Source organism: Electrophorus electricus, chromosome 9, assembly GCF_041902795.1.
Source record: "Electrophorus electricus isolate QZ-2024a chromosome 9, ASM4190279v1, whole genome shotgun sequence".
Classification (NCBI taxonomy): Eukaryota; Metazoa; Chordata; class Actinopteri; order Gymnotiformes; family Gymnotidae; genus Electrophorus; species Electrophorus electricus.
In genome coordinates, this window is record NC_137505.1 from 14,906,272 (window position 1) to 14,919,121 (window position 12,850).

Consider the following 12,850-nt stretch of genomic DNA (forward strand, 5'->3'; position numbering starts at 1 on the left):
TCAAGAGCAGTCACTATACTTTATTGAGGGGAGTAGTAGCATAAAATTTCATCTGTACAATATGTAACAATTACTTCCAACCGGGCCCTGAATGTCTGTTAAATACTTAAGAGGAGCAACTCAAATGGCATGTCCGGTATGAAGGTAATATGCTCAACTCAAATGGCATATCCGGCATTAAGGTAATACACTCGCTTGCACCCAAGACAGTTTTGGTACAATGGTGACCCTTGCTCAGTGGCACCAAAGTAAGCAGATACTGTCACTGAAAACCAAAGTGCGTCTTGCTGTGTGAAAAAAGAGGAAAAAAGAAGTAGAAGAAGGATAGTGAACCTGCTGGTCAAGTCCCAGTACATGTTTTCACAACGCCTGCACCATGTTTTCTGTCGTGCTACACCACTTGTTCTTGTTGTGATAACGTTGAGAGTAAACCGGGAATCTGAGGTAAAGAAAAGATCAATCTGCTATTACTTTTTTAGTGTTTCATCTGACCAGTTTTATAAATAGAGTAAAAGCACTCCTCAATCAGAATAAAAATAACTTGTTTGGGCCATTACATAAATTAATAAAACAACCTAAAATACAGATATACAAAATAAAGAACAATAAAATATTTTTCCATAATATTAATAAAGATTTTTTTTTTTTTGCTTTTGAGACCATAAAAAACAACCTCATGCTATATTCACAATCTAAAACATTATTCTTATATACATATGGTGCACTTTTAAGCCAGTCTTCTGCCAACACTTGGGAAGGGGCAGGTGGACATGGTGATGTCGGTTTCAGGCCAGGGCAAGGAGGTGATGTAGGTTTGGGGCAGGCAAAGGAGGTGATGTAGGTTTGGGGCAGGGGGAGGTGGTGATGCAGGCTTGGCTTACATTTTGAAGGGAGAGTGTGCATTAAAGGGTTATTTTCATCCAGGCTTTTGCACAATACAATACATGATCTGTTCATGAGGAACAACCCCAGCCTAGTCTGATTCCGAAAGATAGGTTAGTGAGAATATGCTGCAAATGCAGAGCACCTGTCCAGCCAAACAGAATCTGATCTCTAACCAGATTTCTCTTCCTAATGATGGTTGTTAGTCACAAAAGCTGATTTAAGATCAGCAATCTGAATACTGCCTCCAATAATCACAATAACACTGAAGATTCTCTCTTGAATGAGACATGGAAAGGTGGGTATGGGGATGTAACGTGAACTGAAGCTATGGAAAATTATGAAGATCCATTTCTTTTTACTGTTTTCATGTACGCTGAAGGCAAATATGATGGCGAAATGATGGCAGGCTGCTAGACACTCACTGGTCTTCCTTCAGAAAGAACAAACTGACTGCACACATGAAGCTCACCCAGTGTGAAGTGTAAGCAATGAAACCATGAAACAATGAAAAATTCTAACAGGGCTATTAAACGCTAGTGGCTGGTTTGCACGGTGCAAGCAAAATAACACTAGCAGTAACCCGCTAGCATTCATTCAGGTGTTAGCGTTGAATGAAATCTTCCAGAAGAGTTGCATGTTTAGAACAGCTCAATGCAGCCTCATGTCTTGAACTGCTGAACTAGTACTTGCTGGATCATGCACCATGCATAAAGGCAGAGCTCCTGGCCAGGTCAGCAGATGAGAATAGCGAATGCAAAGGTCCGTGGATTGAAAATGCTACAGTTGAAAGAATGCTTCGGTTGAAAGTGATGCACTGCATACAGTAACAGGGGTCTGAATGCTTGCGGATGTGGTACAATATTTAGCCTCAAAGAGTAGCCTGAATCCTTTTAGCAGCTTAAGAGTAGCAGCAATGCTACTGTTAAACTATAGGGGTCACCAGTAATAAAAGGTGAACAAATGATGACAGTATTTGTTAGGTCCTCAGAACACCTGCACATTTTTGGGATAATACTTCTGTGCACTTTATGTGTAAAAAATATGCATAACAGCATAGCAAGCATGACTAACATATTATAATCTAGGAGTCATATACTCAATCTAAACCATTACTTCCATATGGCATCTGCTAGCTTGGTGCTAGGAACACAAGGAGCTCCAAGGTTTCAGAATACGAAAAGTCCATCTTATGATATTAGTGTAGTTTTATGAAGACCTCTCTCATAGGCTATGCAACATGGATCACCAGGATGGCACCAGAGGAGGACACACTGGCAGGACAGCTTCCTGAGACATACATAGATGGTTAATTGTAGCTGTCGTGAAACTTAGCGATAGCCATGAAACCCCAGCTATTTTTGCATTTTCACGTGTAATGATTGCAGTCAGTGTGAAGGAAGAGTCAGTCCAGGATCGCTGAGCAGAACCTCTGCTTGGGAGAACAGTTTTGGCAGACAGAGATCACAGCAGAACAGGATAAAAAAAAAAAAAAAAAAAAAAAAAAAGGGGGAACGAGAGCAATACCCTGATTGAAGACAGCCAACATTGCAGTTGAATAATAAAAAAACAATAATAAAAAGGTGGTTTGGAGAGGTTGGGGTGGATAATGACTGCTCACAAGATTTCACACACAAGAGAAAAGAAATACAAGGCATGCACATATGTCGTTTTTGCGAGGACACTGCAAACCTATGCTGATAAGTGCTTACATATTTTCACAGATTTCATATTTTTCAGGGATTTTTCTTCTCAACAGGTCTTGATAAAGGTCTAAAACTGATCCAACAGTGTCACAATGTTTTAAAAAAAACCCAAGCAGACCATCACATTTTAAACGACAGGGCAACACAGAAAAGACAAACCAACAGAACATAGGCAGAAAACACTGGTTTATGGATGGCCATATTTTCTTGGCATAATCTGTTGTATATAAAAAAAGTTGTTTTTTTTTTCTCCCGTATTGAAAAAGCTTCTGTACCCCATGCAGGTCAACAAGAAGCTTCATAATTTTGTTTTTATATAGTGTTACAAAACAAACTTGTTATTGGGATGAGAAACTGAGGTATACCTTGTCGAGAGAGAGGTTGGTGGTTATCTGACAGAAATGCTGGGAGCAAAATCCAGAGATACAAAACCGGCAATTTCAGTTAATGTCTTCAGCCTCTCAGTTGATATATTTACAGCAGCGACACACTGGACATTCAGAAGCTGTTTCGTATTGGCATTGCGAAAGTCATTCACTCAAATATATTGAATGCATTAGAAAGTCATTCATTCAACTGTATCGAATGCATTAGAAAGTCATTCACTCAAATATTTCAGATGCATTAGAAAGCAATGTTGCCCTTTTTTTTTTACACTGAAATGATGTGGAGTCTGGTTCTTTATCTCTGTCTTCTTAGAGAAAAAAGTGTTCTGTGTCTAGTTCAGATGAAAAACAATAAACAAAAAAAAAACAAAAACAAAAACAAAACAAAAAAACCCCCAAAAAACAAAACAAAACAAAACAGAAACATCAGTCAGTAGCTTCCATTTGCCAAAAGGTGAGAGTGTGTCGTGCTTCAGGTCCTCATGCTGGATTTAAATCCATCTGTCCTTTCCAGAAGGCCCCATGACATGAGTTTTCACACACACACACACACACACACACACACACACACACACACACACACACACACTCACGTAGTGTAGCTGAAACCAATATTGGAACAGATTCAGCATGTAAATCCACTGTTGGTAAACATGACCAACTGTATGTACAGTACAATCACCAGGATCAATCAAGCTCCGCATGTTAGGTAGCCACTCAGAATTCCGGTCCACCGGCCTGAGACCCATCTTTGCAGTTTCTTTTTTTCTTCCCCCGCCCACGTTATTCACATGCTGTTCTCTTCTAGTCATAGACTGGACTCCTTAGGGGGATAGTCCACGTTGGTCACCATGGTGACAACAGTGACAATCTCCTCGGGTGCAGAGATGCTGGTTTGTCGCTGCATCTGAACCACGCGTTCCTCCACGCAACCCGCCGACAAACGCGCCTCAGCCTCGTGGTCCCAACACTCCTCTATTGTCTCACACAGCATGGCAAGACCCTGGGTTTGTAGACAGAGAGAAATATATAAAAGAAAAAAAAATAAACAAAAGCAGAACGACAGAAAACAAAAATGGAGAGACAGAAAAAGAAAGTAGCAGACAGAGGAGCGCTAAACAGGATGTACATATGTGACAACACCACTCTGAACTCTGTCCCAAAATCACCATCAGACAGAATAATAACACCACGGTCAACCTCCTAATTATGGCCTATAGTGGCGCAGTGAACTTACAGGGTGTTTCTGCCAGCACTCACGGAGGGTGGGTCGCAGCTTTTTATGAACCACCACCTCCTGCATGTCTTCCAGGGTGGGGTGCTGGCCAACTTCCTCCTCAAATGGCAGCATATACTCATCCACTGGGCCTGTGACAGAACGGGCAAGGAGGTTAGTATTACTACATATCCAGCAGGCTCAGATCAGGAAGCACAGGCTTTGATTTGTAAGGCAAGGGATGTGAGTTTGTGAATTTTGACACAGTTTTGCTTTTCCATTTATAGCAGACCAGTCAGAAGTGTATATAAAGGAAGGGGTCGGTCTTTTTTTTCTTTCTTTCTTTTTCTTTAAAAAAAAAAATGTTTTAAGCCCACTAAATTCCAGGTTCACAGTAACCTGCCAGCTCATGACCACTGCTAAACATGGACCCATCACTCACCACCCCCTGCTTGGGTTGTGACGCATAACAGCCCCCCATCCAAACATCTATATGGACCTGATCAATGATGTTCCATTAGAGCGGATGCCAGTGATCAATACATCTTATGATGGGATCATAGGGTCAGAGTGGAGAATTGAGACCTCCAGCAAATGCCTCTTTTAGCCCAGGTTCCGTGCAACTTTACTGGCTACAAGCTGCTTTGTAAATGCATTAAAGGATGAATGAAAGCTTGCATGGGCCTGACAGCACTGCATAAAGAAGCTGTTCATTAATTTATATCACAGGATTCGCCTTTGTGAAGCTGGCATCACAGGTACATGCAATTTGCAAATGAGCCTTCTAACAAACTAGATGTTTCAAATGAACAACTCTTTGGGTGCTTTGATGAATCACAGCATTAATATGACTCACTAAATGTCATTTAGGTCAAATTAAAGCAGGTCTTTAGGCATGTTACAAAAAGCACTGTGTTTTAAATATATATCAAAGCACCTAGCACTCACAATTTTGGCAATATAAACAATACAATATTAAGACCATATGGTACAAACTGGCAATTAGTCATTAGCATTAATTGGTCTCTAGCTATACTAGCGTTCTCTGTTCATTAGCCACAGAAGGGTTCTCTGGTTGTTGGCTGCAGTAGGGTTTGCTCTGGTACGGTTCTGTGCTCATTCCCTGATTGTTAACCATAGTTCATTAGCTGTGGCAACTCTTACCATCGGCTGCTGTGCAGCGGGCCGCCAACTCCCAGAGCACCAGGCCCACTGCGTACATATCTATCCTGAGAAAGGCATCTCGTTGGAAATTGATGGCTCCCTCCAGCACCTCTGGGGCCATGTAGCGTCGGGTGCCCACCTGCACACAACAGGGTATCATGCAAACACTTTGTCCGCTCATGGAGCCTTGGCTAGCTAGAAGCAAATGACTTATTTTCCCCCCTGCTTTATTATTATTATTATTATTATTATTATTATTATTTACATTTAATATAGCACCTTTCTCTTAATCAAGGATGCTTTACACACACACACACACACACACACACACACACACACATCTATATATACTTACACATAGGTCACTTACATACAGGACAATTTAGAGTATCCAATCAAACTAACCTCCATGTTTTTGGACTGTGGGAGGAAACCAGAGACACCAGAGGAAACCCACACAGACAAAGGGAACACATGGAAACCACACCCAGATAGGGACTCAAACCCAAGACCTTACTGCAGATGCAAGCCACCATGCTGACCCCATCCTTGTTTTTTCAGTTAGTTCCCCACCTCCCTGATACTTCTTAACCTCTTTGTCTTTAAAAGTTTACCAATGAACTACAACATATTTGTAAAAAAATGTAATAGCATAGCATGTAATTAGATAAGCAGCAAACAAAATATCAACATAAAACAAAATGTGTTTTGTAAATGTATCAGTCATGAAAGAAAGGCATCAGAGCATGCAGGATACAGGGCTCCCCAGCACCTCTGTGCTACATCTCACTTAGAAACAGGCCCGCGCACATACATCCACCAACTGCCAAAATAAGGATGCACATTTCGGGACTTCCCAGCAGTGTGTCATTTCTCCAACGGTGCCTGAGGAGGCTTTTGCAACTTTGGCCAGGATGCAGTCGCTCTCAACCGCGTACCTGCGATTAACCACACTGCTGCCGTGTACATGCGCCTACAGGCATGGTGCCTGATGCTATCTGTAATCTTCTAGCGTCTGTAGCGCTTTATCTGAGTCAAAGAGCTACTGCAGGAGGAACAGGTGTGCACCAACCCCCCTCCCATGTACTCACTTGTCCGTGCGTGTCACCAGCAGACTTCCCGGCCTCGAACCTCAGGGCCAGGCCAAAGTCAGCGATGCAGGCTGTCAGGTTAGCCTTCAGCAGCACATTCTTACTCTTAATGTCCCTGCATACGCACGCATACATGCATGCACGCACGCACGCACGCACACACACAATGAATGGAACCTAATATTATGCTTACCCTAAATCAACAAGTGAACAAATCATAATATTTAATCTAGCAATAAAAAAAATTACTTGCATCACACGCAACACATGATCAACACTAAAACCTTGAACTACAGCCATGATAACAGAATATAACGTATTCGTATCCAAAACGTATCCAGCTGTGTCAGCAGCTCTGCTTGGGCTGTAAGGAGGGGGGGGTGGAGAGGGCTGACCTGTGGGCGATGCCGGGCTTGTGCCCGTCCCTGAGGCCAGGGACGTCAGCGTGGAGGTAGGCAAGACCTCGCGCCATGGTCTGGGCAATGTGGCAGAGCTCGTTCCACGTCACCACGTTGGCCTTCAGATAATCGGTCAGCGAGCCCTAGTGAGAAGGCAAAGGCGAAAGGTCCATGGAGGCACTGATTCCTGGACGGCGAGTGCCGAGTTCCAAACAGCTCAGACATATCCACAGGGACACAGCCAGTCAAAAACAGCACGACCTCCACAACACAGTATTTCGCAGATAAGGGACAACTGCTCTGGAATAGCTACTAGGATACTCGCTAATCTGCCATGACTTAATTTAAGTATAATTGGGCCCTTTCCCTGATACAGATCAGGCAATCTAGTCTTAGATTACATTGTAATGTTAACGGTGATTCTAAGAGCCATTGTAGTCCAGGAACAGACTCAATCCGTACCTGGAAAAACTGGTCTTGAACATCAACTGCATGTGATCTGCTGTGCTTTGTAATTACAGGCATTAATCACAGTGTAATGACAAAACGTGCCCTTTGAAATTGTAGACTGTTTTATGCCTCGGGATTTAATGGTGTTTCATTAAGGATGCCTCCGTAATGGAAAAGGCCTTTAAATATTAAATATTTATGATCCTCTTATGAGTTGCTTCAATCCACCTCTAGAGGGCGCATGTGAAAACTCAAACTTGGAGGTTTTTGGCAGGGGTTCAGAAAAGGAGGCTGCACGGCTAAAGGTTTTTATAGGTTACAATGAGTTAGGCTTAATATGACGTAAAGCCTGTTCCACAAATTCTTCACAAAAGAAAACTGTGCTGAGAATTTTGGAAACGGCCCTGCTGACTGAGAACTAATAATCCAGCTATAGAAACATATTTTAAGTGCTATTGAGAAATGAGACCTCATCAGCTTTAATATTTCATAATAATTTGTTCACGTGTCAATATGTGATGGTGATCCAGACCACAACATCATCCTACAGAGAAGTACAACACTACAACAACAGGTTACCGGGTTATCAAAGAATTACTGATCGCTTCACACTGAGATGACTGATGACTGCATTCGGGAGCCATGTTTTAATGCTTATTTAATAACAGTTTTGTGTTTTTGATTAGAACACTGAAAGTGAAGACATAAACCAAATGAAACTACGCTAATGTGCTTAACAGTAACAAAGTTAGTGTGACCAGATAGCACTAAGCTTAGGTTTAGGGACACCAACCATATGGTTTTCTGTATTTCCCATTCAAATTAACACACAAACCAACACACAAAATAATAAAGCCTCACTGTGCCCAAGTTGTCATCACTAATCATCAAGACTTCTTAATCACAGAGAAATCTGAGAAGTATAAAGTATTTAAATTACAATTTCAAATGCACTGCTATCAGGTCTTCTGTCCACAAGGTGAATTACCTTTTCATGGTAAGCTGTAATGAGCCACAATTCGATGTCCAGGTTGGACCCTCTCTTCTCTGCACCAATGAATTGGAGAATATTCTCGTGCCTCATGCCAGGCAGATTGTAGATCTCATACTCGTTCTGCCAGGACTGCTTATCCTAAGAAGCATTACAGTGAAAAAGGAGCCAAAGCACTAGATGCAATAACTCATTCAAAAGCTCAGCAGGTGTAAGATAAAAACATAAACAGATGTGTCGAGAACACTATGTTTAAATTGAAGACAAACAACAACCTAAATTTGGCTATATTCACGCACACGTATCTTCTCTTTAAATGGTGTATAAAAATATTGGCTGTCTATGAGGAACTGTATGCAAGTACGAAGTCTGAAGTTCAAATAGACTAAGGCTATATAGAATAGATGCACTGGGACTACTCTTAACGGATATAGTAGTGATGGTGTGTTTTATTAATGGCTCTAACCACACCAACATGAGATTATGGAGCAGGGCTTGAAGATGTTTTCTGAGAATGGTGTGACACAACTGACACAGAAGAGGATATGATGCAATCATGCAAGCTCCCTCGTGGCTACCAGAGGGCACCTGCTCACTGGGCCGTTTGAACGACCCTGCACTGACAACAGACAACTTGTTGTCCTGGCAACGGGCGTGGATCTCCACTGAATACCTGAATTGGGAAGATCTTGACTGCCACGTAGTCACTGAGCAGCTGCGCTTTCCACACGCAGCCGAAGCGCCCCCTGGCTTTCACCTCCAGCAGCTGCAGTGGCTTCTGTCCGAGGATGGGGGAGGAGGGCATGGGGCCAGGATCCTGAAAAGTATGGGTGAAGGGGATAAGAGGTCAGGGAGGTACCACGGATACAGTGGAATGGGTCATTTGCAGGAGCAGCACGTCTGTTATATGTTGGGTAATGTGGAGGAGGAACACATGTTATGGGCTTTATTCCCCCCCCACAGGAATATCTCGTTCTTACCAAGTTATACCTAGGTCCCCAGGGTGAGCAGCCACTGTGCTAATACACTTCACAAAAAGTATTAAACAAAACCATTGCTTTTTGTACAGAATAACACAAGGTGGTCAATCTTACAGTATTTTACCTTACAAAACCCATCTAAGAATTTCCTGTTGTGAGATTAATATGAGCACATTCTTCCCTATATTAGAAATCAATGGGGGAAAAAAAACCAAGTCACATCACTAATGTATGGTTGGCTCAATAATGCAGGCAAATGTTGCCCTGCTCAGTACTACAAAGCTTTTACAGAAGGGACATATAGGAGTTGGAGTTCAGAGCTTGTTAAATATAAATCCATAGTTGGTGTAGGTGGACCGGTGGACTGATGAGAAGATGATCCAGATTAAAGGGCTATGGCATGCACTGGAGTCACAATAGTAGGACCGATAATGACATTAACCACAGTATGGTTAGCGATTAATGATTAGTACTGTTTCAAATGATTACAATTGTATCCTTCTTTAATAACAAATAAAACAAACAAACAACAACAACAACAAAACCCCACTATCGTGTGCCCTTGAGCCACTGACCCATGCCTTGTGTCGGCAGTCCACATGGAAGTGGTGTGTACTTGTGTGCATGTGCACACATACTCTGTCCACACCCAACATGGCATTTTCGGGCCAATTAACCTCTGTCAGCAGAAACACAATGGGCCGCTCCTCCACCATGCAAGTCCTTATCAAATCAGCTAATTCCCACTATTCAGCCACACTCGGTGAGGGAGAGGCAGGTGTGGCTGCTTTCCTCTCGTTTGGAAAGTATTGGCTTGGTTTTGCTGTGCACTCCCAGGCTTAAACGCGCACACACACACGGGCGCGGGCGCGCACACACATACACACACACACACACACAGAAAACCCAAACAAACAAACAAACAAAAAAATGCCAACAGAACAGCCTACCTGCCTTCCTAAGTCATAAATCTTAAGTGATTGGGGTGAGTGAAAGCAACCACATCTAGCCTTTTTAAAAAACATCTATGCACACACCAAAAGACAAGGTAGGACAAAGAAAAAGAACGTTATTTACTTATTTATTTATTTTTATTTTTGCAGGCCCTGTGGTAGCACCTTACCAAGAACACTTGAGGTTAAGAGTTTGGACAGAAGTAGGGCAAATGTAGAGATGCTATGCCATTGTGCTTGGCCTACATTTCCTCAAAAAAACCCAAAAAAACCCTGGCTGTGGGAAGGCTGCAGTGGCCCCCGAGTCGAGACTCCAAAGCATATGGATCTGGGTTGCGTACTGAGCTCTACTTGGTCCTACAGGAATTTTGTGCTGGAGGTAAAAAAAAAAAGATGAAGTGATGGTGAGCGGGAATGAGACGGGACGAAAGGGCAGAACATCCATCACGCAGGGGAGCGTGGGAGGAGGCATGGAGAGAGAGTGGGAAGCAGGGAGGAGAGTCAGAGAGAGAGGTGGGTGGGTGGAGAGCGAGAGGAAGGGGGAGAGAGAAGGAGGGAAGGAAAGAGAGAGAGAGAGAGAGAGGAAGAGGGGGGAGAGGGGAGGGGAAGAGAAAAACAACGAGGACAGGAGAGAAAGGGAATACGCCCGAGATTGAGTTGCTTTCGCTGTTACCCAAAACTAGCCCTGAAAGAGCTGACACAGAAAGAGAGTGGAAGAGTTGGATAGGTGAGGGATCAAGCTCCTATGTGGTGTGTCAATGTGTGTGTGCACATCTGTGCGCGCGCGCACTTGGAGGGGGACGACAACACATCTTTACTCTCCGTACCTCGTCACAGTGCACAGGACTCTGATGCCCCTTTTGCATTTGACACAGTGTTAGTCACAATTTAGAAAAATAGCAATGCCTCTTCATGGCAGTGTTGTGGTTTTTATGTATTATTATTTATTTTTAGCAAAGGAAAAATTTAGTGTTGTTCACCTGTAATTTAAGAGGCTGATCTTTCTCCCTGAATGCCCAGGGTGGATATTGAATGTCTATGTGCAGGTTACAAGGGTTCGTGTTGTTGAGAGTCCAACAAACCAGACACCAGTGGAAAATGCCCGTGAGCAACTGACCTGTCTGAATCTCAACATATATGTCAGAGTCTCTCGACATGCACCTACTGCCCCCAAACCCGCAGTTTAATATTAGAGTGAAAATTGGCCATGGTCTGTTTCTCACATGGGCTCCGAATTATTTAACAGAACATTTCACCACCCAAAAGCTAACATGGCTCACAGTGAACTAAAAATGACTGGAACAGGTTAGCTTTGTGCAAGATACACTAGCTAACTAGCTGTGACTAGCCACTTACATATGTAGGCTATGGTGAGGTACCTGCCAAAATAACTGGAAATAACTTGTGCAGATATGACCAACAAATCACATGAAAGTAGATGCTTCATAATGGGTGTGTTACCACTGCATCTGCAGCACCAACTGAGGCATTTCCATCATGGTCTTCGCGCTGAGGGCGACCGAGACATGGCATGAGCCCTGAGTGGTCTGGAGCACGGCCAGGACGTGACGCGTACACCGCTGCAGCCTCGGCCGCCCACAATGCTGCACCTTTGGCCCCCAGGGTTGTGATGATGGAGGGGAGAAAGGTGCACCGCTGATGCGGTCCATGTGGCTTTCATGTCTATGGAACTACGGAAATCCTGGAGGAAGATGTGCACGTCAGGAGTCACACTCTGTGCGAGGCACCCTGTTTTCACTTACAGCATTTATTCAAGTGTTTAAAGTGTTCTGGCAGTCAGCTGCATTCCTTTAAGGACATTATGCTTACTGGGGAACATTTTCATAACATTTAGGGTTATGTAAATTGTGGAGTAGTTAAAATAAGGTTGATGAATGCCTTGCTTTAAAACTCATTAGTTTTCAGCTTGTGTGTGTGAAACGATACAGTCTCTCATATCACAGAGGATTGAGAGTACCTGTTGCTGTTTGAGGTCAGAAATTCACAGATTACCAAGCTTTGATGTGGACCCCATTGAGGGTATAAAGTCGGTTTTACACATTTTCAAACTGAGCTACCAATACATCTCGGCAGCTTGCAAGCCGACATATTAAGTGCAATACATTCCCACACTCCCTCCCTGCAGGTCATTCTCTGCATGCTCGGAGACATGCATGCATGGGAAAGCAAGGCATCGGCATCACCATGCACCTCATTTAAGGGACATTTTGCTTGGATCCCAGCAGAATACAAGGGGTTTCATACTCATCCGTGCACAAAAACAAACCAAACCAATAACAAAAATAAATAAAAAAACAAAAACAAACCCCCCCGCCCCCCCAAAACCCAAAAAACAAACAAACAATCAAACAAAGAAGCATCCGAACAAAAATTAAAATGTTCTAAATGTGCAGGGCACAACTCAAGGCACAAAACTCACAGTGGCAAAGTGGTTGCTGTCTTGTATTCTGGAGTGTGACTCATTCAAATAAAGTAATTACTTAAATTAAATAAGCTGAAACCAAGACACTCGTTACAGAAGGATGGGTAAATTAGGCTTCTCTTACCTCTACCATGATATGAAAGGCATGCTGGTTGAGGAAGGGGAGGAAGCAGAAGGAAAGGTGTTAGTT

At 43.0% G+C, this 12,850-nt stretch overlaps 1 protein-coding gene across 2 annotated transcripts in view; it reads right to left on the minus strand.

The window, feature by feature from the left end:
* The window catches only part of acvr2aa (activin A receptor type 2Aa), a 35,397-nt gene continuing 22,547 nt past the window's right edge, over positions 1–12,850 (minus strand). For both annotated transcript variants that reach the window (XM_027016917.3, XM_027016915.3), the window contains exons 5-11: positions 8,958–9,101; positions 8,282–8,425; positions 6,841–6,986; positions 6,446–6,560; positions 5,355–5,493; positions 4,212–4,342; positions 1–3,977 (exon numbers count right to left, since the gene is read on the minus strand). In XM_027016917.3, coding sequence (XP_026872718.1) covers positions 3,783–3,977; positions 4,212–4,342; positions 5,355–5,493; positions 6,446–6,560; positions 6,841–6,986; positions 8,282–8,425; positions 8,958–9,101 — 1,014 coding nt within the window. In that variant the 3' untranslated portion in view covers positions 1–3,782. The remainder of the gene's footprint in view (positions 3,978–4,211; positions 4,343–5,354; positions 5,494–6,445; positions 6,561–6,840; positions 6,987–8,281; positions 8,426–8,957; positions 9,102–12,850) is intronic.